Source organism: Manacus vitellinus, unplaced genomic scaffold (genome assembly GCF_001715985.3).
Source record: "Manacus vitellinus isolate BGI_N305 unplaced genomic scaffold, ASM171598v3 scaffold_40_pilon, whole genome shotgun sequence".
NCBI lineage: Eukaryota > Metazoa > Chordata > Aves > Passeriformes > Pipridae > Manacus > Manacus vitellinus.
Window position 1 is genome coordinate 2,194,015 of NW_021940541.1, and position 27,181 is coordinate 2,221,195.

At 41.4% G+C, this 27,181-nt stretch overlaps 1 protein-coding gene across 4 annotated transcripts in view; it reads right to left on the bottom strand.

Moving 5' to 3' along the window:
• Positions 1 to 1,984: 1,984 nt before the first annotated feature.
• PTPRE (protein tyrosine phosphatase receptor type E) overlaps positions 1,985 to 27,181 on the bottom strand; it is an 85,862-nt gene continuing 60,665 nt past the window's right edge. For all 4 annotated transcript variants that reach the window (XM_029962023.1, XM_029962022.1, XM_018078514.3 and 1 more), the window contains exons 5-20: positions 26,602 to 26,738; positions 22,192 to 22,282; positions 21,858 to 21,934; positions 21,720 to 21,756; positions 20,530 to 20,627; positions 19,298 to 19,417; positions 18,203 to 18,363; positions 14,921 to 15,056; positions 14,250 to 14,399; positions 12,412 to 12,505; positions 11,910 to 11,986; positions 10,546 to 10,680; positions 9,656 to 9,781; positions 8,561 to 8,721; positions 5,719 to 5,854; positions 1,985 to 3,921 (exon numbers count right to left, since the gene is read on the bottom strand). In XM_029962023.1, coding sequence (XP_029817883.1) covers positions 3,847 to 3,921; positions 5,719 to 5,854; positions 8,561 to 8,721; positions 9,656 to 9,781; positions 10,546 to 10,680; positions 11,910 to 11,986; positions 12,412 to 12,505; positions 14,250 to 14,399; positions 14,921 to 15,056; positions 18,203 to 18,363; positions 19,298 to 19,417; positions 20,530 to 20,627; positions 21,720 to 21,756; positions 21,858 to 21,934; positions 22,192 to 22,282; positions 26,602 to 26,738 — 1,811 coding nt within the window. In that variant the 3' untranslated portion in view covers positions 1,985 to 3,846. The remainder of the gene's footprint in view (positions 3,922 to 5,718; positions 5,855 to 8,560; positions 8,722 to 9,655; positions 9,782 to 10,545; positions 10,681 to 11,909; positions 11,987 to 12,411; positions 12,506 to 14,249; positions 14,400 to 14,920; positions 15,057 to 18,202; positions 18,364 to 19,297; positions 19,418 to 20,529; positions 20,628 to 21,719; positions 21,757 to 21,857; positions 21,935 to 22,191; positions 22,283 to 26,601; positions 26,739 to 27,181) is intronic.

Below are 27,181 nucleotides of genomic sequence, written 5' to 3' on the forward strand. Positions count from 1 at the left end.
GCTTAATACTTGAGAGTGTTCTATTTTCTGAAACCACCCAGAGGCATCTGTCTGTCCTCACACCAAGCTAACTTCAAGCTGTGCATCTTGAGAGCTGCTAAAAGGACAAGATCCAATCACACAAAACATTTTATCAGCTCACCTGGAATTATTTTAAAAAGTTAAAATTGATAGCTTTTACATGTAATGGAAAATTCAAATCACAGAATTGTTAAGTTTGGAAAAGACCTCCAAGATCACCAAGTCCAAGTGTCAACCAGCAACACCAGCAAGGTCACCACTAACCCCTGTCCTCAAGTGCCACATGCACACGTGTTCTGAACACTTCCAGGGATGGGGACTCCCTGTGCAGCCCATTCCAATGCTTTCCAACCATTTTCCTGAAAATATTTTCCCTAATCTCCAATCTAAACATCTCTTGGCACAATTTGAGGCCGTTTCCTTATCATTTGCAAATGTTATAACAATGCACAGGAGGGACATGCAGAGTACAAGTTCTTCCAAACAACTGTAGAAACAATAATCCTAAAATTACCTACAGTGAAAAGGTGCCTCCCAGATGGGAGGTGTTGGGTGTACAGGGCCAAAGGAGTCCAACAGAAATATTGCTTCATTAAATCCTACTTGACAAATAAAGCTTGACATCAGGATTGTAATCTCTGAGCACAGTTACTCCTGGTTTACTCAAACCTCCCTCCTTGTTACAGCAGCGGGGCCTTCTTGGTTATTTTTAGCAAGATGTCCAATATAAAGCTTGTGGAAATGAATTTAAAAATTGTTGTTAACTACAGTGAACTGTCAACATACCTGAAAGTTTAGCTACTATTTTTATCTTGGTATGACACCATAACTTATCACTGTATTATTTCACTATATTTAAAAGACATGTCAAAGTTCTGCATTGTCAGATCCTACTTATCCAGAGAGTTTGGAAAGACCTGGATTTCAGCTGCTGCCATGAGTTTCTACACTTGATATGTTCAGCCCCAACACAAACCAGAATATTCCCCACATCCAGCTGCAGATAAGCACTGAAAATACTTATCTAGATAATGGATTTCAACTCTTTTAGAATACTTAATTCAAATGAACCCACAGCAGAGGAATGAAATTCAAAGATTTAAAGGAAGTAATGCAGTTTGAGAATAAAAAGGAAGCTTTGTTCTTGCATCAGAATGTATTAGATCCTGTGATTTGCATGTACAAATAATTCAGCAACATTCACTGGCATTAAAAACACAGCGAGATCAAATTAGAAATGTAATAAAAGGAAATAATAAGAGCTGAAACTGTATAATACATCCATATATTATAAAGATTTGACAAATTAAATACATTTTGGTTATACAGAAAAGTTTCCATAACTTTACATGGAAAAATGGGATGAGGGAAAGGAAAACATTTCAAAATACTGAACATGGGTGGTCAGGCTTGTTTGAAAAGTTTAAAAAACTGATACATAAAAATAGCCTAAAAAACACTGTAATTACAATATGCATTCTTCATTAAGGCCCAATTCAGCAAAGCACTTAAGGGATTGCTCCAGGAACATGGAACCCGTGGAACCCCCACGGATTGTGGAATAAAGATGTTGTGAAGCTTAAATGCTGAGGTGAACTGGAACCAATCTGAACACATCGACAGTCAAGTCACACAGTGACCAAAACCACAGACAGATCAGAATGTACAACTTCCAATCCAACTATTTGGCCTTTGAAAGCCATTCCATGCAATGTAAGGGAATTTAAAGGAAAATTCATCTCCACCAGGACACAGCTCCCCAGGGATCAGGCTGGACACAAGGACTGGGAAGCAAAGCTTTCCAAATGATAAAAAACTCATTATGGAGCTTTAGTTGTGACTCCTGAAATATATTTTAGGTATTTCTCTCTCCTCCTAGAAATCTGAATACAGTTACCAACTAAAATCTGAGTACCCACTGAGTATTTAAAGTTTCAGCTTAACTCCATCCTACTACTGGTTGTTGTGCTGCAGCTCCTGTTGCTGTGAGGGCTGTGAGACCCCAACAACATCACACTAAATCACCGTTGCACTGAGACAACTTCCAATCCAAGTTTTTACTCAAGGGACTCCAAAATCTGTCCAACAGAGAAATTACTATCCAAACTAAATGCCTGGAAAGATCCTGACATCAGGATCGGAAAATGGGAATTTCTTTGCGTTATTCTGCATCCTCATTTAACCTCTCTCAGTCTCCCTGTGCTACAAACGATCATTCTGAAACCCCCACTGTGTCCACACTGAATTTATTTGATGGCTTTTGTAAATTTTGATGGACTTTCAGCATGCAGCAGTAAATGGAAACTTCCTCAGAGCTCATTTCCATTACTCAACACTGTGGCTTGAGTGTATCTTCTCATAGAGACTCACAACAAAGGTTTAGTCTTTCAACAATCTTTTTTTTTTTAAGTGCAAAATTCACTGTACAAATAAATACAGAAGTGCATCGATGGGAAGACAAGAAGCAGCGTGGGAATAGCTTAGGAATTCCTAACCTGCAGCTTTTCCATCCAGCATGACAAGGAAGGAGAGGTGTGGACACCTTCCTGTTCCCTTGGCACTGGTACAACGTGATTTATATCAGAAATGGGACAATATAGTGCAGGAGCAGCAGGGAAATGCTCAGTGGAAGCTGCTTATTTGAAATAATTTTTATGTTTGCATCAAAAAAGCCCAACTGGACAAGACAGAATTGCATACTAATTATGTAATTAAAGTACAGATTCACCTCCTTTGTGCTCATTAAGTCATAGGTGCCTTGGAAAGAGCGGGAAAGATCCACTTTTGAATTATTCAACATTCGGATGCCCTGTGATTTTTGGATTTTCTAACCCCCAAACCTCCTGTTCGGGGCTCTAATAAAGACTTTGAAATGTTATTTCACCAATTCTATTATCAGTAGTACTTCCATTAAAAATATATCTCTGTACACAATCATACACCCCCTTTAGAGAAACAAAACAGTCCTTTTTTGATAACACATATGGGAGGGTAAGAACTTTTTGCTTCAACACAATGTTTCTGGCATTAAACTGTTAGTAAAATGTTTTCTCCAATTCTTACCAATATTCTTAATCACATCAAGCAATAAGAGTTTCTCTCTTTTGCCTTTGCTAAAAGAAGTGGGAAATTCTGCCCCTGTAAATAGAGAAGAGAAGCTTTAACTCCATTTCTGGCCTTGCTCTTTGAGTGGATAAGTTCAGGTGCTGCAAAATAGACTCTTACCATACGTAAAATATTCTCAAAATAGTGGTAAACTTAGGAAAGAACAAAATGACTTGACTTTGAAAGGTATATTAACTCAAAAATTCAAATCTGTGTTAATACTTTATGGACAGCAAGACTCAAAATCAAACTGCCATTGATCTGGAGGCTGTTAAAAACAGCCTTTAAAAATAAATAACTATTTTCATGGTGAAGAGAAATTTATGGCCAAAATATGTTTACACATAGGTACCACGACTGACTTTTTTTTTTTTAGTATGAACTGTAAATCATCCATCAAAAGCTTCAAGAATTGGGACATAACATTATTGATAAATATTTATAAGTGGCAAAACTCGAGAAATAGACCCTCAAGAGTGAATTTACTCTTATTTAGAATAAAGATTTCTATCCCATCTTACAGATGTATACAGTACAGGAACATTTTACTTCCCTTTAGAAGATATTTATATTTAAGAAAGAACTCTGTACAGCAAATGCAACTTTAAGAGCAAACACAACATTGTATTTACAGTAAACTCAACAACCAAAATGACATGGAATAAATTAACAGAATATACAACATTTTATACAGACAAATTAAAAAATAAGGCAGAATTCTCATTTAAAATTAGCATAATCAGAAAAGATGTCGATGAAATCTTGTACCACTCTGTAGCAGAATTCATACTGTTCCTGAAAAACAAGAAAACCACATCAAAATGTGCTTGGATTGTGTTGTCTCAGTACATTGAGACATCTGCAAATCCCAATGATAAATGCAGCATGTTCTAGCTGGGACCAGTAGCTGAGGACTGGTCTGTTCTGATTTCTATTTATGTATTTACTATTTTGAATAAAAAAAACCGTGTTCTTGCTTTTTTGTCAAATACAGGATGATTGTTGCTCTTCAGTTAAAATGAATTCTTTAAGCTTTCTAGGTGATGCTTCTTAAACTGAATCCTGGTTCTCATTTAAATTCAGCAGCTCACGGTCTCTGCTGTCACTGGTCTCCTGTTACAGCAGGAAACTCCTCCTAAGCATTCCCCAGGGAGAATCATGGAATCAGAATCCTGGAATGGTTTGGAAGGGACCTTAAAAGTTCATCCAGTTCCACCCCCTGCCATGGGCAGGGACACCTTCCACTAGCCCAGGTTGCTCCAAGCCCTGTCCAACCTGGCCTTGGACACTTCCAGGGATGGGGCAGCCACAGCTTCTCTGGGCAACCTGGGCCAGGGCCTCCCCACCCTCACAGCCAACAATTCCTTCCCACTATCCCATCTCCCCCTGCCCTCTGGCATTGGGAAGCCATTCCCTCTTGTCCTGTCCCTCCAGGCCCATGTCCAAAGTCCCTGCCCAGCTCTCTTGGAGCCCCTTTAAGCACCGGAGCCTTCCCTTCTCCAGGTGAACACCCCCAGCTCTCCCAGCCTGTCTGTTATCCAGCTGGCTGGCCCTCTCCATCCTAAAGAGGGACACATCCTGATTTTCCAGGCATGCTGATATGCCTTCAACATGATTTGCTGGATTACAAAATCTGTAACAACACTGATAACAAACAGAACTGGCATTTGAATTCTTTCATGCTGGAAAGCTGAGCTCAGCAGGAGCCCTCCCACAGGCTCAGCTGGGAATATCTGTGGCATTTACACCCTCAACTGACATTATTAAATCCCAGAGCCAGACCCCCCAAAAAAAGCATTTCATCCCTATCTTATCATAACTGTGGATAATCACATTCCCCTTTCTGCCCATCTGTAGGACAGAGAAAACATCCACCTGGAAAATGGGGTTTGAGATAATTGTATCTAAAGAAGTTTCAAAGTGCTACGTGGAAGCTGCCATGAAGATACAAAATACCAGTATTTTTATATATTTAAAAAACCATAAAAGTCTCAAAAAATTTTTTTAATGTTTATTCAATAGGGAAAAGTATCTGGACTAGGCTTCGCACACTAGTTGTAGATGACTTTAAGATTTTAAACAAGTCAGAGACATTCCCATCCCTGGAGCATTTAAGGCCAGGTTGGACAGGGCTTGGAGCAACTTGGTCTAGTGGAAGGTGTCCCTGCCTATGGCAAGGAGGTGAAACTGGATAATTCTAAAGGTCCATTCCAACCCAAACCATTCCATGATTCCATGTTTCTGTCTTCCAGTGACCAACTCTGAGCCAATTTATGACCAGACACATTAAGGAAAGAAAGAACAACTAATAAATAGCTTAAAAGACATTTATTTCACTATATATTTTGTCATCTGCAACACTAAAGATTTTGGTTTAACTGCCTTAAGTTCCTAAAAGACACAGAACATTTAGCCAAGTTGTGTTTCTAGAAATGCTATTAAAAAAACCCATATAAAAGCCCAGATTTCTGATAATACCTTGTACACACGCAGCCATCATGCATAATTTATGGCAACCTGCAAGAAAACCCCCTTTGTTCTCCTCCCCTAAGAATATTTACAAACAGATATCTGGGTTGTTAAACATCCTACCAGTGTTTGCACCATGTGTGGCCTTTGCAGTCTTAAGCTCTTCACAGCTTGAAACACATCCAGGAGCCCTTCAGCCTTCACTCTTTCCAGGATGTTGCTCAGTGCTATGAAGGTCCCTGTTCTCCCTGCACCAGCACTGCAAGGAAAACATGTTTGCATGGCATAAACTGGGATAAAAATGGTAAAAGAGGAATAACAGGGACACAGAATAGCCAAATACACCTCTTAGGTTGGGATTTATATTCCTGTATGGACAAGAATTATTATTATTGCTATTGTTATCATTAGTGCAAAGCAATTTGATGGAAAATATCCTATCCAACTGTAATGATTTTAATGACTCAAACAGTTTGGGTTGGAAGGATCCTTAAAGATCATCTCATTCCATCCCCTGCCACAGGCAGGGACACCATCCACTAACCCAGGTTGTTCCAAGCCCCATCCAACCTGGCCTTGAACACTTCCAGGGATGGAGCAGCCACAGTTTCTCTGGGAATTCTCTTCCAGCCCTTCACTACCCTCACAGGGAAGAATTTCTTCCTAATTCTCATCTAAATCTCTCCATTATTAGCTTAAAACCACCTCCCCTTGTCCTGTCTGTATTTGCCTGTGTAAAAGAAATGCATCTCCTTGTGCTTGGCTCACTTTCCTTCTTTCCTCTGAAAACAGGCTTTTAGCAAATCCTTACAGTCCATAAAAATTTAGGTATTTTAATTAATTTAAGAATTTTTACTATGGATGCATTTGAAATGCAGGAGAAAATACTCATTGTCTCTTGGAGACACAGCACTACTCTTTGCATGCTCACTTCTCTTCCTGCAACTCCCTTTAAAATAAAAGAAGTTAAGAAAGATAAGTTTAAATTTGAGTGAAATTTCATTTCCTGAGACAGAAAGTTGAAAGGCAAAGGACATTCAGAATGGGCAAAGCCTGGGCAAACCCCAGAATTAAGTGGCCTCTAAATAACACAGAAACCTTTTACAGTTTATTAGAGGCAGCTGCAGACAAACACTGGAAGAGAAGGAAGCGAGGACTGAGAACAGATGGACTTCAAACTCTGTTGGCAACTCAGCAAAACCCTTCTAAACTATTTAGGGTCATGTCTTGATTCTACTTTAAAATGATCATTTTTAGCAGCTCCTTCAACTGTTCTTAAATAGCTGGAAAAATGAACAGAATTTTCACAAGTTCATGTGACCACTCTGAAAAAATCAGACTGAGACTTGAAATGTGTTTAATTATTCATAACATCACATTCATTTATATTTGAAGACTCAAGTTGACTTCACAGAGAAAGTCAGGTAACTCAAAAGCTGGGAGGTACAGGCTGTTCAAGCAGGGACAGGAGAGAATTTTCAGCATTAAAAGTCCTGAATACATTGTGTGGGTTGGGTTTTGTTTTCTTTTTAATCCTTTTTACAAGGACTGAAGTAGATTTTTTTTTTTTTAAATCTAGGAAAAATACATGCTAATTATTAAACTAAGGCCTCAGGTCTAAAAGCTTGTAAAAGTAGAAGCCATAAATAGCACAACTAATTCTTACACAACTAATTTGGGCAAATCAAAGACATTGGTTTTTAATCTCTTAAATTACTGGTAAGAACTCCTTGATATTTTACCCACTGTAATTATAATTCAGTATTTCAAAACAAGTGTTATAAAATAAAACCCAAAATATCATCACTGTGGAGTGGGGGAACCCTCAGATCCCAAGGGAGCAAACGCTTGCAAGGCAAGGAGGAGAAAGTTTTGACAATTAATATGTCTTTTTATAAGATCACATTCCAAAAACCAATAAATATAAGTCGTGGCTCAAGCTCCCAGGACTTCTTTGCTGTATTTGAAAATATAGGTGACTTCAGACAGTCAAACATAAACCAGAGACTGAGAGAGCACCCTGGAAACTCCCATCAGAGCAAAATAAAAGACAGTTAATGCTGCCAAGCATTTCTCAGTGGGATCACAGACAGGTGGAGGTGATACCACAATTCATAGAACAAGTGTTTTTAAATATAAAATTATTTACATATATTGATGTCCATATATTGCTAGAAGATGAACAATGGTCCAGGAAAGTCAGTTTATCTTGTACAACATGCCCGAGAGAAAAAGATTTAAAAGGCCAGAATTTAGAACAAATTAAATAATCCATTTCTGGGGCAATCAGAGACAACACAAGATTTTTTTTGTGTCATGATCTTTAGGGCCCTGAAACTCTACTGAGCCTGTCCCTGTTTACTGTCAACTTGACTTTGTCTTGACCAGAAAACAGAAAAAGCTTTATTGATTTATAAAATTTAAAAAAAATTAAAAGCAAAGTACGATTTCTGAATGAGGAAATGGCATTATCCCACTTTTACTGCTATTTTTTGTTTTTAAATCAGCAGATCTACTACGGAAAGAGCAAAGACAAATTTTAAGACTGATAAAAACCCCACGCTCTGAAAAATATAATTTGAAAAAAAACACAGATGAAAAGCACAAGTTATACCTTTCAAAAAGGCAGGCAAAAAAAGGTGCAATAAAAGTATACAATTAAGAAAACCCCAAAAAAACAAACAGTGAAAATCTGACATAGGACAAACACATGTTATCATGTCCCAAGTAATAATCAAGCTTCCAATCAGCATTAGTTATTATTAAAATATTGTTTTCTCTCTGCTCTCAAGGACAGGAGCACATTTTCCTTGAGCTTAGATTAGGGATCTATTTTATTCTCCTGACAGTTTGTAAAATACAACAGCATTTTCCCCTGCACAGAACATTTGAGCACAATCTCAGAGTTTAACAACCCCAAGTTCAAGTCCAAACCCCAAGTTACTGAAGCCCAGAGGGGACTTACCTGCAGTGCACAGTGATGGGGTGATTCCCTGTTTGCTGCTGCTGCTTCTGCACGGCTGCAATGAGGTCGATCATCCCCTTCCCTTCCGCAGGAATCCCGATTTCTGGCCACCCATGGAAGTGGAACTGTCGGACGAGTCTGCTCTGCTTCTCCTGGTTACCCTGTGGGCAGGAAAACACCACATTTGTGGACAGGAAAACACCACATTTAGCCATTTTTTAGCTCCAAATAAACACACTCCTTCAACTTCTATACAAATTCTGCACTGCTACAGTATTTGCAACCTGATCCATAATATATCATGGACCTTGATGGACTTGATGATCTTATTTGCAACCTTAATGTTCCATGGCTCTATCCTGGTTGTGCAGACCTGACAGGGCTGTTTTTAAATCCCCCAACCACTCTGCTCATAAGTTCCCTCTAAAATTTTCCTTTGGATTTGCAGAGCTGTTTCCTCTGTTTCAACTGAGAGATTGTTCATCCCGAGTAGGAGCAGTTGAAGACTTTCCTTCTGTACAGGCCAAATCCAAAGTGCTGCTGAAACAACCCAAATCATGGACTCAGCTTTGCACAACACTTTGAAATTTCACAGTTATTGGCCTTGTCTTGATTAAAGGCACACTAAAAGCACACACAGGTTGCCCAGAGAAGGTGTGGCTGCCCCATCCCTGGAAGTGTCCAAGGCCAGGATGAATGGGGCTTGGAACAAGCTGGGATACTGGAAGGTGTCCCTGCCCACAGGATGAGTTTTAAGGTCCCTTCCAACCCAAACCAGTCTGTGATTCTATGAAAAATCTTGAATCAAATTTTCCTTTACACCTATGTGGGAGACAGTAGAAAATCTGGGAATAACAGCCACAACAAAACAATTAAACCCCTCCCTAAACTCATATGCCATTTTGATCAACACCTGCTTTACTGAATAGAATTTTTGATTTTGCTTTAAGCAAAAATGTTTCATTTAAGCTTCCTCTTAATGTCAGATTAATCACATTTAGGCTTAGATAAAAATCCCCAAATTTAAGATACAAAATCATATTTGTAAATACCTTGAAATGGAAAAACAACCTCCTGGAATTTTAAAAAGATTACCTGACTGTAGGTGACCAGGAAGTCCCTCACACTGATGGCATCTAACAGGCTGTCACTCTTGATTTCCACGGTGATCTCTCCGTGAGTCACAGAGCCCTCCGATGGCCAGTACTGGCAACATTTTTCCTGCAAAATCCAGAGGATTGTAAACATTCCTTGAATTTTTTCCCAGTTCTCTACATTGTCACAAATCTCTGACATAGGAGGTGACATCCAGCACTGCTCTAAACTGTTCATGTAACAGTATTGCAAGCACTAATAACTATTAGTAAGTAATAAAATGTTTCTGTAACATAAGCCATTGAGATGAAAAGGGCTCAGGAGGCACAGATGGCAAATGTTGCTTTAAAACATATATAACTCCTGAAAGCAATACAGTGTTGTTAAAAATCTCACAAAATCACCAAGCAAAAGGATTTCTCAGCACTAGAACACCCTGGATGCAGTGTTGAACCCGGAATCTTCAACCTGCAGCACACAGAGATAGGCAGAAATCTCTTCATTAATTACTGATGTACAAGGAGAGGCTCAGAATGAGCCACTGGAGCTTATACTGGCACAACCAGGAGGAAGGTTTATACAAAAGCTTTGTCCAGCTTCTTCCCAAATCCCAAACCAGTATTTCATGTCAGGCATCCTTTAATGTGAACTCAAAGCTTTTAAAAACTGTAATATTTGGTAGTTTTGGTGGGTTTTCTAAAAATTCAAGCAAAAGCAGCAACGCTGGCCCACACCAAATAGTGAAACAAGTGCTCATTTTTGGAAAGGAAAAAAAAACACAGCCTTGTATTGCTGGAATTTGTAGGCAACAAATATTTTATCTGATATTAATGGTCATGTTTTGCAGGTGAGAACAAGAAGAGCTGAGCTGTGGGACATGGGACACATACCTGCTCCCTCTCCTGGACCTCTGTGAGCATCACAATGGTGTGGCACTTCCACTCCCATACCATCCTCCAGAAATCCTCCACTGTGTGTGGAAGAGGGCCCTGGGTGGCAATGAAATAATCCTTCTGGCGATAGCCCTGCAGGGAGAGACCGAGAGCACGAGTTGGGATGGGAGGGGACAAGGGAAGAGGGACAGAGCTGATGGGCAGAGGGAGATCACCACTTAAATGGGGGCTTCTCCCACGGAACAAGGGACAGGATGAGAGGAAACAGCCTCCAGTTGTGCCAAGGGAGGTTTAGATTGGAGATCTGGGAAAATTTCCCCACAAGAAAGGGTTGTCACTGCCCAGGGCAGGGGTGGAGTCCCCACCCTGGAGGGATTTAAAAGCCATGTGAATGTGGCACTTGGGCACATTGGTTAGTGGTGGCCTTGGTAGTGCTGGGGAATGGTTGGATCTGATGATCTCAGAGGGCTTTTCCAACCTAAATGATCTGTGATTCTAAAAACACCCCTAAATTCACAATCCTGAGGTGAATTTTTACGGTCATGGCTGAAGAGATGAAATTCTGCAAGAAGAGGGAACTGAAAAGGTTTCACAATGACATTATCACAGCAGCAGCTGTCAGGCTTTTCTATAGAATTAACTTTTAACTCAATTTTAAGATACAGTTTCATTTCACAAAATCACAGAATCAGTTAGGTTGGACAAGACCTCAGATCATCAAGTCAAACCTATGACCCAACACCACTATGCCAACTAGACCATGACTGAGTGCCACATCCAGCCCTTCCTTATTTCCATACTGACTGGATCATCCATTGTCCTCAGCTGATAATGGGGTTTTACTGCTTAATGACTAATTCCCATATTGAAATAAAAACAAGACACAATCCTGGGTTGCCCAGGTTCCAACAGGCAGCTGGGAAGAAAGCTTGGAATTAATCCAGGCCTGCCCAGGTAAACCCTGGCTCCCAAACACTGTGACAGCCTTTCCCTGTGCTAAATACAGACTTTTCTGTTTCTCAGAAGAGCAAATATTTACACTTGTTAACCTGAAGCACATAATGGAACAGTTGGATGTCAGCTGTGTAGCTAATTTGTTTCATTGCCTGTTTGTCAGAATTTAATAAAAGCTTTCATTTATAAATCTTACAACAAGGATAATGTTTAGATCACACAACCATTTAAACTGAAATTGGAAACACCAGATGAGGAATGGACTTGAAAACTCCCATAAGCCAAACCCAACCAAAAAAAGCTCATGTTCTTCATAAGCCAAGTCAATTGTGTCTCTAAAAAGACTTATCAGTAACAGAAAAATATCAGATTTAAAATTTAATTACACAGAAATGGTTTATACATACATCTATGAAGGAAGCATTGATGTAGTCTGTATATTCTTGCCCTCTTTTCATTGACAGAATCACTCTGTTAAAATCATCTGAGGGGAAAAAAAAAGACAGGTCTAGTCTTACTTTTGCCAACTGCATGTGAAAGAACAAAACCTGCAAAACTTTTCCTCTGAAATTTTCATTTTTCAAGTATTTTGGAATTTCACAAAGAATATGCAAAGAATCCCACAGAAAATAGGTTGGTTTAAAAGGTGAAACTGCTGAATTATTTAATCCAAAATACCTGATTGTAACAGATTTTATATCAATGAAGTAAAAATCAATTCATTAAATTGTTTGCAGGTGCTTTATGAGAGTATTTCACTTTGTATAATGATATATAAGGATATATTTTATAAGGAGAGCTGTGCTCTGATATGTTGCCAACATACAGACACAGGGTGTAGTCACAACAGCCTTGGGATAACCAGGCATTTACAGCACTTGTTTCTGTATATAAAAGTTGGCCTCTTACACGGGATGATCTGGATGACTCTTGCTTTCTTCATATTTGCTGGAAGATTCCCAGTTCTCATGTTCTCTTTCATGATCCGAACGTTTGTTAACTTCTGGAATAAAATGCAGACCAGGATGAAAACTCCTTGGAATAGAAGTGGGTCCCACTCACCATAATCTGCACTCAGAAGGCTTTAAAGTGTCTTTACTGGGTATAAAACAGTGACACAGTCAAAGGGACACTGACTTTTCACAAAAGCCACCTCATTGTCCTGTCTATAAAAATTAAGAAAGGATAATAGTCATAAAAACATGGAATGGTTTAGGTTGGAAGGACATTAAAGTTCTTCTGGTTCCACCCCCTGCCATGGGCAGGGACACCTTCCATTAGCACAGGTTGCTCCAAGCCCTGTCCAACCTGGCCTTGGACACTTCCAGGGATGGGGCAGCCACAGCTTCTCTGGGCAACCTGTGCCAGGGCCCCACCACCCTCCTAGGGAAACACTTCTACCTAATATACAATTTAGTCAAGCTTTTGCTAATGAATGGACCAATGTTCCTTATTATTTATTCAGTTTATGCTGACAGCATTCCCAGGACAGAGAAGACAAACACTGCTCTTGCCCTAGTGATTATTTTATAGTACATATAAATAATAATAGTAATATATATATATTAAACACAACAACAAACTGCCTCTGCTGGGCTGGGACTCACCAAAAAGTGATCAGTTACACACCTGCATTTCAGCAACTATCCAACAGAAATTCAATTTAAATTAAAACTAATTTACTTTTCAAGTTGCAAGTAGATTTTTCAGCATGTATTTGATGGGCACTGTGTTTCAGAAGCAGATCTCAAGTCCAGAAGAACCTCAAGTACTGGCAACAAAGTATTAAAAAGAAACCTCTACTCTCCAAAAAATCTCTTTTCAGCTACTCTGGAATTCTGTGTTCAATAGATTTTATGTCAGGACTTTCACACTGGTTAAAAATGACTCTACTCTTGACTGGTGCAGGTGGGCTCAGTGCTCCTGAACAACTAAATGCTGTTTTCTGTTTGCACTCTTCCCAGTAAAAACTTGGAAATTTTGAAAAAAAAAAAATAGGAAATGATGCTTTGCTTCCTTCCCTAGAAAGACCAATACTGTTGATTTCTGAACTTGTTGCTCTATCACCAGACTTGTTTTTATGTCATTTCCTTTTCCCAGTTCCCAATTACTGATTAAATTAATCCTTCAAAGTAAAGAGATAACTCCAGTTAACATCTAGATGTCATTTAATACTTTAGACCTTTATGGAGAATAAATATTTTAGGATGACCAAAGTCATAAAAAATTCTAATTATTCCCTCAGGACACTAAAATCTATTTTAACAATGATCAGACACAGCCAGTGTGGTTCTTTTCTGCATTTGGGGTTCTCCACTAAATATGAATGCCTTTTTTATTTATTTACCTTCCTGACAGTCTGGACATTCAGCAAAATTCCCTGCAATTCTCCCTGTCAGCCACCTCTGAGTTAACAATCCCACTGAGATGCAAATTAGACACACGTAATCCAGTTTCCTCTTCCAGCATTATCTGATCTGGCCTCCAGACCAGACCCAGAGAATCACTCCACTTTTCCTTTCCAAACAAACAAAAAACAAATAGGAAGAGGCCTGTACAACAACACAGCTCTGAATGAGCATTCCCAAAACAGGATGTTCAGCAAGGGCCCCATTCATCCACTCCACAGGACCATTCACAGCAACCCCAAAAGAACAACTTGTTCCCTTTTATGGACCTTTAAGGTGACACTTTTATCTTTTTGGTTTAAATCTTAGAATCCTGTGGCAAAGGACTTCCATACTTACTTTGAATTCTTCCTCCAGCCCCAATTTGACCAGGTTTGGGGCCGCATTGTGGGATGTCTGGAGGTGTTTTTCTAGGGATGACACGTCGAGCTCTGTGTCCCCATAGAGGTAGTACTCGAGTAAGGCTTGATAAATGAAGGAGTATTGCATCTGGGAGGGACAGAGAGGCAGGTGAGGATACAGCAAAGCAGGGATGAAACCAGGAATTCTGGGCCTTACCTATCTCATTTAAAAATCATAAAACCATCAAATGGTTTCAGCTGGAAGGGACCTTACAGTCCATCCAGTTCCACCCCCTGCCACGGGCAGGGACACCTTCCACTAGCCCAGCTTGCTCCAACCTGGCCTTGGACACTTCCAGAGATGGGGCAGCCACAGCTTCTCTGGGTAACCTGTGCCAGGGCCTCACCCACAGGGAAGCATTTCTTCCTAACATCCAACCTAAACCAGTTCACAGAATCCTGGAACGGTTTGGGTTGGAAGGGAGCTTAAAGATTATCCAGTTCCATCCCTGCCATGGGCAGGGACACACCTTCCACTAGCCCAGGTTGCTCCAAGCCCCATCCAACCTGGCCTTACCCAGGCATGCAACAGCACAGGACATTCTGGAGTGGAAATACAGAAGCATCTTCCTCTCTGACCACAAAAAGCTGTAATTAAAGCCCACTCACGTCGGTCTGGACCATCTGTGGCCGCTGGTTGCGGATCCTGGACACGAACTCGAACACGTCCACCTTGTGCTCCGCGTGCATCATGTCGATGATGGCGTCGATGACTATGAAGGTGCCCGTGCGTCCCACGCCAGCGCTGGGGGGGACAGAGCACAGAAACCTCTGGAATCACCCCCCTGCCGGAATTGCTACAGCACTAAGTTCTACGGGTAGAACTCGAGCTCAGGCCAAACTGAAATAGTCACTGGGAAATGTGAAATTTCATAGAATCATGGAACGTTTAGGGTTGGAAAAGCCCTCTAAAACCATCAAGTCCAACCATTCCCCCAGCACTGCCAAGGCCACCACTAACCCATGTCCCCAAGTGCCACATCTACATGGCTTTTAAATCCCTCCAGGGATGGGGACTCCACCACTGCTCTGGGCAGCTGTGCCAGAGCTGGACAACCCTTTCCATGCAGGAATTTTTCTTAATACCCAATATAAACCTCTCCATTTTTCGTTTCAACAATGACAGTAACAAAACGAAAATTAATAAAAAGAAAAGGGTGAATTTTTTTAACACAAAAACTCCCCTCTTCCCACCTCAGGCTTAACGACATCAGAATTATGTTTAAAAACACCTTTGGAAAAAAAATCTGATAGACTGAATTATTATAGATGGTCAAAGGTGAAAGTTTAATTTTTTTTCCCCCCTAATTTTTAGTTCCAAATTCCCCAACACTGCCATCTCAAAACACTTTTTGGGTTTTATATCCTTCGCAGCCACGAGAGGGAGCGCAATCATTAGAAATTACTCAACTCCGGCGACTTTCAGCTCTTCCTTCCAGAGGAAAAGGGCATGGCATCCTGTGCTAGGCATTAATAACTCTCCTTTGACCTTTAGTAAGTTTATTTTGCTGGAATGGCCACAAACACCTCCAGGAACAGGATAAAAACGTCTCCCCCCATCCCCAGCTCAAAGACACAGAGAAGTTTTCAGCAAGGAAACATTAGGTTTTAAATACCACCAGGAAAAAAAAAATACTGTGTTCATAATACAACTTAGTTCTCCTGTCACACACACTTTTAACAGTAAACACCACGTGAAATCAAAGCCCCCAAGCCCCACTGTTCCAGAGGGCTGGAGGGATGATGGACACCAGTGGATCTAAGGAGCTTCACCATGGAGCTTCACCAAATTTTCACCAAAACTTTCTGCCTCCAAACCCCTTTGGATTTAATCATCCATTTGGCAGACTGTGCTCACTCCTGCCAGTCTCAGTCCAGTGCTCCCACCCTCTGGTCCCACTTGGTCCCTCCAGCCACTGGCCATGGACCACCCCACAGTGGCCAAGGCTCCACCTCTGCTGCTTCCTTCCATTCATGTTTGACCTCTGACACCAAGGACGAGTGCCCCTCATGTCCTACTCTTCGACTCCCAGTTTATAGACTTTTTCCTCTTCCTGAAACATCCTGGGAACCACTCTGAGTATGGGTCACCCATGTCCAGTTCACATTTTTCCTCCATTGCTCATTCCTGGGAGCTCTCACCCCCCTCAGCCCCACACTCAGCTCCATCACTTCCCTTCCCTTTACAGCCACAATCCCTTTTTACACATCCTTGCTCCATCCCCTTGTTCCCTTCTTTCGGACCAGCTCTGAATTCCATCTTTGCATATCCCTCCTAAAGCTGGGAATTTCACCAACCTTGACATTTGTCTCAGAATTTCCCTGATTTTATCCATCCTTAACCTCCTCCAGGGTATCCCTTACTCAGCTAATCCTCATCTGCTCACGGAAAAGAAAATTATTTCTAAAAACTTATGGAATAAAAAAATTGTCAGAAAATCCTGCCACCCTCTGCCCTTGTTTTCACTTCTTTCCTTACAAATGCCAAATTAGTGCTTTATTAAGTTCCACGAGATTTTGATGGAGCTGGTTTTGTCACGCTGGCTGGGTAATATTTTTCTAAAAGCTCACTAAAAATGGATGGTTACTCACTCCTGATGGGCTTCCCTTTCCTTTTCCCAACAATTCAACGGTGTCATATCCTGAGCTCCGACGGAAATTAAGTGTCACCTCTCTCCTCCTTTATTTCTGACATAAGCTGAGGCCCCAGCACTGACACAGCTCACACTGTGCTCTCTTGGCCCATTATATTTAACTCTCTGCAGATTTTAATTAAGATATTTTATATTTTCCTTTACTTTGTCTCTACTCCTGCTCATTAAGCCAAGTACAGCGTTTCCTGCCGATGACAAATAAAGCTCAAGCCCAAAATGCATCTCTACACATAGTAAAGGCCTATAAAAATACAGTGGGTTTCTCAAAGGAAAGACTGAGAGACAACTAAAATCTGATTTTTCCACTGAATGATTTTCTTCAAGACTCTTATTTATGACACCTGAGAGAGAAGGTGAACCCCAGCAAGGCAAGAACTGGATGTAAACCAAACATCAACACTGGCTTGGTCAGGACAAACAATCTCTTTCAAGGAAGTATTTCTAGATGTCTGACACAAGGAAGAAAAACAAAAAGACAAATACATGAATCTACAACCTTTTTTCCTTAAAAACAAGACCCTGAAAGACAAAGCTGCTCTTCTTTTCTTTTCATTCTAAACTCATTACAATAATTGCTCCTGAAAAGATACTTCTTGCTCATTTGTGAGCTTACAGTTGCTATAGAGATTGCAATTATTGCCTTAAAACTGATTTGGAGTTTGGGTTTGGTTTCATTGAGACAAGATTTCAATAGTTTAGCACAAGCCTTTGACAGCAGGACCTGTGTGTGTGAGGGGGAATATGTTCTGTATTCACATGTAGCACATTCTTAAAATTGCAACATTTAAGTCTCTTGAATGAAGTCTTTATTCCAAACTTTTTAGTTATTCAATGGCTAATTTACATAGGAAACTGTAATTCTACTGTGGGAGAAGTGGGGGATGAATTCCCAGAGGAGTATTTAGTGGCAAAGGTCACAAATTTGTATTATGAGTCTGTTTTTCTGACAAGGAACATACTTGTACCAAACAATGGATATCACTTATGGATTTAAAAACCCCACAAACAACAAAACAACAACTTCTGTTTGAGCATGGAAGTGACAGCAAAGACAGATCTTTTGAAGTTGTTTATACCCTTTTCTCTCAAAAAGCTCAGCATATTATTAGCCTTTAATATAAATACGTAAATAAATAATATAAATATGCAAATAAATATATCTATACCTAACAAATATATATATATATATATAACTCCAGACTAAGCTATGAGAATGCCTTGAGGAGCACATACATACCTACAGTGAACCACAATTGGTCCAGCATGGGCAGGATTCAATGCTTTGACTTTTTTCAGGAATTTCAGCATCCCAATAGGTGTGAAAGGCACCCCAAAATCTGGCCAGCTGGTGAAGTGAAGCTGTGTGACAAGCCTTGGAGCTTTACAACCATCATGAAGCTGCAGGAACACACAGACACGGTTGGACATCTCATTTTTCATGCAAAGATTTAGACACAAACTGCCCTGGTTATTTATGATTTTAATTCCTGCAACACTTCAAGCCTGATTTGAGGATTAGAAGTTTACAGTACATGTAAAAAGAAACATTTTGTAAAATTACCACATCTTATTAATGCATCTTAGCAGTGAAAACTGGAATAATCCCAGGATAGGACTCCAAAGAGTAAGAATCACCATTTATGTTAATAATGCATCTAATGTGAAGTTCTTTTTCACCCATAAAATCCTCATAACACTTTTTTTAGCAGCCTCAGCCAAAACTCACAAAATTCAGTCTAAATATTTGGGATTTGCACGGCTGTAAGATGCCAAATGCCAGCTTTGGACAGATTAAGTAGGAAAAATGAAAGAAGTGCTGCACCTTCAATACCCAACTGCTGCCTAAACTGATCCCTAGTGAGGCCACACACTGTGGACAAGAGCAGAGCCATTCCCACCACCTCTGTCGGGATCTAAAGCTTTAACTTGTGCTAGAGATCACAGATAGAACAAAAATCAAGCTGCAATGCTGGCTGACATTGGCCAACGAATACCTACCCCAAACACCCAAATTTGCTCACTTATTTATCTGTGCAATTCACCCCCCCCAAAAAAAAAAAAAGTCAAGTCCCTGCTCCTGTGCTCCCTCCTGGCAGTCACAAGGCATGACTTTCTACGGCCTTCGGTGACAAAAATCCAGCAGAACCTCTTGCAATCCATGAATCGCGCGGATGTTACACAGGCAGGCCCCGCTCCGGAGAGGCACCACGTCTTCCTCCACTGGCAAATATATTTAATCCACGTCCTGAATTTCTTGGCAGCAAATATTTGAAATTGTACCAGTTTTCTCCAAAGATTAAAAAGAAGCCCCCAGAGCGGGGCTGCTCCTCACCGACTGCACGCAGAACTTGCGGATGGTGTAGTCCACCAGCACTATGCAATCCTCCACGGACACACGGATGTTCCCATAAGTCCAGCACCCCTGGTCAGGCCAATACTGGTAACATTTTTCCTGCACGAAAACCACAGTGAGTTTTGTAACGCTGAGTTTGCTTTCACTGCTGGTCATGCTTAAATAAAAAAAAAGGGAGTTATCTGAGAACACGGTGTATCAATACGGATATCGGGGTTTCTCATCTGGCACAAGGCAGCTTTAACACCTTGCTGGTGCTACTGATTAAATTTCTGCAGAGAAGGTGAGAACAGCTTTGAAGTTGTTTTTTAACCTAGCCAGACCTACACAGCTTTTGTTTCAGTTTGGCTGCTTTGTGAGGGGGTGTCCAAATGTGTGGGACTGCGATGTTTTGACTCCATTTTCAAGCTTTAATTCAGTCAGTGAGAAATGCAGAGCATACCTTATTTCATAGAATCACTGAAGCACAGGCTGCTTTGGGTTGGAAGGGACCTTAAAGACCATCTCATTCCACCCCCTGCCCTGGGCAGGGACACCTTCCACTAGCCCAGGTTGCTCCAAGCCCCATCCAACCTGGCCTTGGACACTTCCAGGGATGGGGCAGCCACAGCTTCTCTGGGCAGTCATTTGGAGTCATGAGGAACATCCAGAATTAACAGTTCTGGCTGCTTACACTGGGAATGGGCCCTTATGGGTTGCCTTTGATGTCTGAGCTTCATCAAGCAGCAGTAAAAGTGCAGGAAAATAAAGCAAAAGTAGAATTGAGAAGAGGCAAACAAGGAATGCCCATGTAACAGAGGAGGAATGGGGGACAGGAAGGAAGAAGATCACTCTCACAATGAAGTAGCTTTAATATTTAGTTGTTTTGTGGATGTGCCAGAAAGAATTTTGAAAATGCATGGGGTTTTTATCTTCATTCACAACCAGACCCACCCACAAGTGCAGCCTTAGGCTGGGATAAAACCACAGAAATCTTCCTTTGGCTCTGGGCTATGCAGGACACAATGAGCCATCAGAACTTCTTCCTTGAGAACAACTGATAGAAGTTTGTATTTTAGAAATCAAAACTACATTTTTAGAGTAGAAACTCAGCTGTGCTGGCAGGGACCAGAGAAGGAAGTGGTCAGAGATGCAACTGGCCAGAGCCTGAGCAGCCCCAACTTATTCTGGAGCACACAGGGACAACCCAGAGCAAACTGAAAGCTCTTTACCTCTTTTCTTTCTTTCAGGTTGGTTAACATGACAATAATGGCTGACTTCTGCTCCCATATCATCCTCCAGAAGTCATTGACTGTTTCTTGCTTAGGCCCTGCAGACAGAACACAGCAATGCTCAAGAGGGGTAATGGAGACCAGCAGATCAGAGAAATACTTATTTAATTCACAATACCTCCATCCTGGGTGCCTGTGTTTGCTACACCCTGCACAGGTTTTGAACATACCACATATTCCTTAAAAACTCCCATATTTTATTTCACACAATCATATGCCCCCCAAGCCTACACTTCTAGCAGATCTCCCCTCCCTTAAAATATTATTCATAGAATCACAGAATGGTTTGGAAGGGACCTTAAAGCTCATCCAGTTTCACCCCCTGCCATGGGCAGGGACACCTTCCACTAGCCCAGGTTGCTCCAAGCCCTGTCCAACCTGGCCTTGGGCACTTCCAGGGATGGGGCAGCCACAGCTTCTCTGGGCAACCTGGGCCAGGGCCTCACCACCCTCACAGGGAAGAATTCCTTCCCAATATCCCATCTAACCCTGCCCTCTGGCAGTGGGAAGCCATTCCCCCTTGTCCTGTCCCTCCAGGCCCTTGTCCCAAGTCCCTCTCCAGCTCTCTTGGAGCCCCTTTAGGCACTGGAAGGGGCTCCAAGTATTCAGTCTTAAATATTACTTAATCTTTTAAGTAGGCAATGGCAGGAGCAGCATTTAGGATTTCTACTTGCAACTTTCCCCATGGCAAGGTCCACGTTACCTGTGACCACAACAAACCCCTGTCTGGGAGCTGCTCATTGTGCAGGAGTATTTTGAGAGGCTGAGGCAGCTCTTGCTTTGTGTCTGGAATTGTGAGTGTGACAAAGTTACCCACATTTATGATTAAATACAGCACAAGAATTCCTGTGGAAATGCTGATTTCCGTGGCAGGATTGCTTAGACAGAATGTATTGTCAGGAGACATCAATTTTGGCGGGGGGGAGAAGATGAGCCTCTGCTCAGAGCAGTATCTGCAGGTCTAAAGGCACTGGGTCACCTCACACACACTTCAGCTGAACTTCAACTGTGACCTCTAAATCCAACCTCATATTTGACCACTTCTTGCAGCTGAAAATAACCTTTAAAACACGTCTAAAATGAAACTTCAGCTCTAAAATGTACAGAACAGAGAAACGAGAATAAGTTACCTTGTGCTGCTATGAATTTATTCTTTTCTTTATAACCCTGTGGAAATAAATATCAGTTAAAAAATGGAATGGCAACACGCATTAGCAGAGAAATACTTATTTAGGTCACAAAGTTTGCAGTGGCAAATGTCAGCTTACATCTATATATGATGCATTAATGTAGTCTGAAGCTGGGACTCCATCAATTTGGGTCAAAATCACTCTGGAATGATCATCTGAAAGAAAACAAGCAGGTTAATCACTCTGAAATATGTTATTTCTTTGCAAGCAGGAGGCCTGGATAAGCACAGAGTTCCTAAACCACTACTAGAGACATGTCACAAACCAGACAGGTTGGACACATACAATGTATGAAGAGCATTTGTGACCAGCAAAATTGTTATTGATTGAATATTTTCAGCAAAACCCACTACAGCCAGCCTGCTCAGTGTCAAATTAATTGTCTCATTTAAAAGAAAAGGGAATGTCTTACATGGCAGGATGTTGGGATATCTGTTCTTCTCCCTGTTTTCTTCTTTGTTTGCCATTTCAAATGTTCCCTGCACATATCCAGATGTTAATGACTGAAAAAACCCAAAAAGATACAGAAGTCAGTGTGTTAGAAAACAACTAATTCTTGACTGCTCACAGGGTAGGGAAAATCTGCATTTTCACACTTTTCCTCGCATCCAACAGAATTAAACATATTTCAACTTTTTTTCCTCCAATAACTTTAATCACTCTATAACAGGAAGATACACCCTGTCAGATTTCACTACAGAAAATGAGCTCAGAAGCTTTGGAAAAATAAGTAAATTTGTTTCCACCAGAGATCACAGTTCTTCAGAAAATTGTTCAACTCTGAGCTGCTGCCTGAAGCTGCCATCTGTCCACAGTGACTCACAGCACCACGACCCACAACAACAGTTGGTTCAACAACAGAAATAGAGCTTGATTGTTAATATTCACTGCTAAGAACATTAAATATCAAACATCTTGCTCAGGGCCACAGGTGAAGGCTCAACTCTGGCTGAAAGGGAGAGGAAAAAATAAATTGTGATTTTTTTTTTTGTTTTTTTTTTTTTAATGCTGCAGGAGCAAGAGTGGAATTCTGCAAGTCATCAGCAAGATCTAAGAGTGCAGATAAATTTAGTCAGGCTTAAAAAAAACACACAACAAAAACAGTCTTGGAGAGCAATCAAACTAAACAAAAATAAAAAGGGAGGTAGAGGGTGAAGATGAAAACAAGGAAATGCCCAAGATGAAGCTTCATCACCACAGCAGAAGCTGCTGAGATGCCACCACTGCAAATGGACCAAACCAGAACTGAATTTCATTAAGATCCTTCTACTGAACTCCTAAAACCTCAGTGTCAGAATGTGGATCCCACCAAGGTAAAATCCCAGTGGTTTGGGAATGCACAACCACCTTCTCCCACTCTTCCACCTCCCACCACCCAGCTTGAGTCACACAGGGCAAGGGGAAAAAGTGGTGAGCGATGGTACAGCTCAAATCATCCCTGCTTGGCTGGCAGAGGGCAGGGCTTGGAATTCCCCCTTGAAAACAGCAATGGTGTTGCCAGGGTGACATAGGATAAGAGGGGGTGTGGGGAGGACTTCACCACCACAGAGGAAACAGCAATGTGCATTTGTGGGTTTGGGTTGTTGGTTTTTTCTGTTTGTTTTTTTTTTTATGTCACTTAAACCTGTGAATGTAAAAGAAAGAAGAGAAAAGGTTAAAAAAGGCTTGAGAAAGAAAGCTGTTTTTAGCAAACTGCTTAATTCCTTGTTTGAATGAAGACCGTGGTATATAATTAGACTATTTTGCTGATTGAAATACATTTATGATTTATAAACCACAGAAACTTAAGTTTTGTATGAAAACAAGTAGTGGAAGATGTCCCTGCCCATGGAACAGTTTGGAACTAGATGATCTTTAAGATCCCTTCTAACCCAAACCACTGATTCTATGAAATAATTATCTCTTTAAATATGATTTCTTCAAATAAAGTCAGGCAACAAATTCCCAACAAACAGTCACAGAAGTTCTGCATCTTTATATGAAAAATGGATGAGAAGTAATTATCTTGGGCAAAATTATCTCTCCATCCCCTGCTTCTGACCCCTGCAAGGCCCTGCCATCTCCATAGGAAGCTCCAGGGTGGGTGGTGAACCCCAGTTCCAGGGCACAGCCCAGTTCCAGCTCCCACCCTTCGTGCAGGATATGATTCATTGAGGTTGCACCTCACCACGTCCTCTCCATCACCCCCCAGTCACGAGGAACTGAGTCCTGGTGGCACTGGGTCATCTGCTGCACCACACTGTGATCTGCCCCCACTTCCCAGGAACCAGAAAATCTCACTGAAGCTTCTGAGAGGCTCAACCCAGCACAATCTTCTTCTTTATTTTCCACTAAATGAGCCACAGGGATTTCTTAATCGAGTAAAAATTAAAATTTCAACAGCAAATTCTTACAGGAAGTTTTCCAGTAATTAATCTCAGAAAATCAAGGCAATAAGCCACTCATGCCAAACTTCCAACATCCAGCTCATGCTCCATTAGGGATGACAAACAGAGGTAAGGGGCCTTACAGAAAGGAATGGGGTTTTATTTACATTGTTTCCTTTCGTTCCTGTGAAGAAAGAACACACTCTTCCCAGTGCCCAACATGCACAAAGGAATCACATAACAAAAAAGGAAGCAACTGAGAGTAGCAGGAGCCTCTGCTATTTTGGTTGGTGTACAAGGAGTGCAATGTGCCTCTTAAGGGTAATTCAGGCTTTAAGGACAAATTCAAAGGTACTCGAGAACACCATTAGGTACATAAATCTAAGAGAACTGTCCTCAAAAATCCTTTCTGCCTCCTGCACGTCTTCATCTATCAGCACTTACTTTACTCTTACAAAAAAAAGAAAAATAAAATCACTTGGCACCAAACTTTTTTGGCTGGTGCACATCCCAGGCCACTGCTGGCTCACAGGACTTGCCAATATGCTTCAAATTCACACTGGAGACCCTGAATCTGCATTCCTAGAGATGCCTGACCCCTTGATGTGTTGCATCAGGCCATGTGAAGCAAAAACCACCGTGGGCAGAGATCCCTGGTGTATCCTCAGCACAGGATCACAGAATTACAGAATGGTTTGGGTTGGAAGGGACCTTAAAGACCATCCAGTCCCACCCCCTACCATGGGCAGGGACACCTTCCACTAGACCAGGTTGCTCCAAGCCCCATCCAACCCGGTCTTGGACACTTCCAGGGATGGGGAAGCCACAGCTTCTCTGGGCAACCTGGGCCAGTCAGGCTCCACCACAGCTCAGCTGCTCCCACCAAAAGGATTGTTGCAAAGGGGAAGACTCTGGAAAACTTGTAGGATTTGGTAGCTGTGGCCTCATGGGGCAGATCCAGGTGTGACCTCAGCAAGTGGGAGGATGGAGCTGAGTCCAGGAGCATGTGAGTGCTGTGTGCTGGGGGATGCTCTGCAGGAGGGGTCATCACACACATGTCTCTGCTGAAGGGTCTTGATTTATCAGCCCCTTTCCTTCCAGTGCTGCAGAACAAACCTCTGTGTGTCAGTCTTCCTGCTTTATGCTACAACATCAATCACTCTGATATCCATCTGTCTTTCCACCTTCCTTCCCCTCTCAGGCTTGAGCAAACAGCTCATATATCCATTCCAGCAGGGAGAAAAAAAACCCACATCAAGCATCAAGAAAACTTCATGTACCACCAATCCTTTACAAGGAGCAGACCCCAGTTTTTTTGTGTGCAGACAATCTCACAAACTCACAGCACGGGGCAGAAAATGATCCAAGTAAAACAGCGCTTAAAAATTAAAACTGATGGTTTGTTTCACTCTGAACTGCTGAGCAAATTAATCAGGAGAGTCAAAATCCACCAGTACACACCTTGTCAAGATAGTTTTCGCATTCATTTTGTCAGCTTTGATAAATATCTCCACAATGCTCCCTCTCTGATAAGGGAAAATTATGTGTTTTAAAGATATCATCAAACAAATTGCAGATATAAATATGCTCCCAATTAAGGAGGTAACTCAACAGCCTGTCTAATCAACATGTGCTTTCACAAATCCCTGCTTGACATTTAAGCTACTGCTCTGAACAACTTGCTTCTGCTGTGGAGGAAAATGAAAAGGAATAGTGAAAAGAAATAATGGAAAGTATGGAAAAGGCCCCAAATGCAGACTTGTCCCATTGTATTTCTCCATAGGAAGTGGCCCAGGTCACCACAGACTTGAGGTACAAGTCATCTGCACGACCACATGTGGCTGCAGCTCAGGTTGTGGGTAGAAAATACAGACCAAGGCAACAGTTTAAAGGGAAACCCTAAAATTTGAGCTCCTTCATAGAAACTGTGTTAGGGCACAGGAGCTGCAAATAAGGAAGTGAGGGGATGATAACAAAGAGCAAAAAAGTCAAATTAGCAGGGGAAAAAAAAAAGTCAAACCTCACCAGGGTGATATTAAAGGCCACACACTCTGTGTTCTCCTCTAAGTACTTCCCATAGAGGTGAAACACTCAGACTCACCCAAAAAACCCTCTGCCACCATCAAGAAAATCAGTGCTAGAGGTTCATGTTCAATGTTCCTCTCCTCCAGCTTTCAGGCAAACACTAAACACCTTCTTTAAACATTACCACAAGTGTCAAATAGTTCATACAATACCAATTTAGCATCATAAAGCAGTTAAATTCCAGATTTTGCCCAGATAAAGGGTCACCCCACATGGCAGGGCCCCTGTGAACGGCACCACACACTCTCAGTGCTGAGGCTCTGAGACACCACCACCAAACACTTAGAAGAAATACTAATATTTGCAGATATTTTGGTTCCCCCTCACAGCTTTTGGCCATCAATCTGCCCAACCAATGTGTGAGAACTCACATTAAACTCCTCCCGGAAGAGCTTCCCTTCGTCTGCCGAGCGTATCCGTATTTCCTCCTCCAGATTTTCCACCGGAATAGGAAAATACTTCTTCGGGCCTGAGGGAGACCTGCTGAGCAACATGACCCGTTGCTGTTCTGTCAGGACAAGGGAAGTGCATGTTAAAGGCACGTCCAGAGCAACAGAGACCAAGGTATTTCCAACTACAAATTCATCTTTACGCTGGAAGATGCCAAAACAAACTTCTCACGTGAGACTTCAGCTGGTGATAAAGTTGATTTAAAGGAAATAAAAAAAACAAATTATAAGCCAAGTAGTTGCTTTGAGAATTTAATCATATCAAGAAGAATCTGGTGAAATGAATGATTTCTGTATTTACACTGGATTAAAATGTGACCAAGTTTTATTTGGAAAAGGAGAAAGTTCATTCTGCTGACAGAGAGCAGGGACTGCAGGGACAGCTTTTGGCATCTATCACCAAAGAGATGCTGTGAGATTATTTCACTTGTGAAGGGGAAACAAAAATAATAAAAAAAACCCCCTATCTTTAAACTTGGTAGCCACCAGAAACTCTGCACCA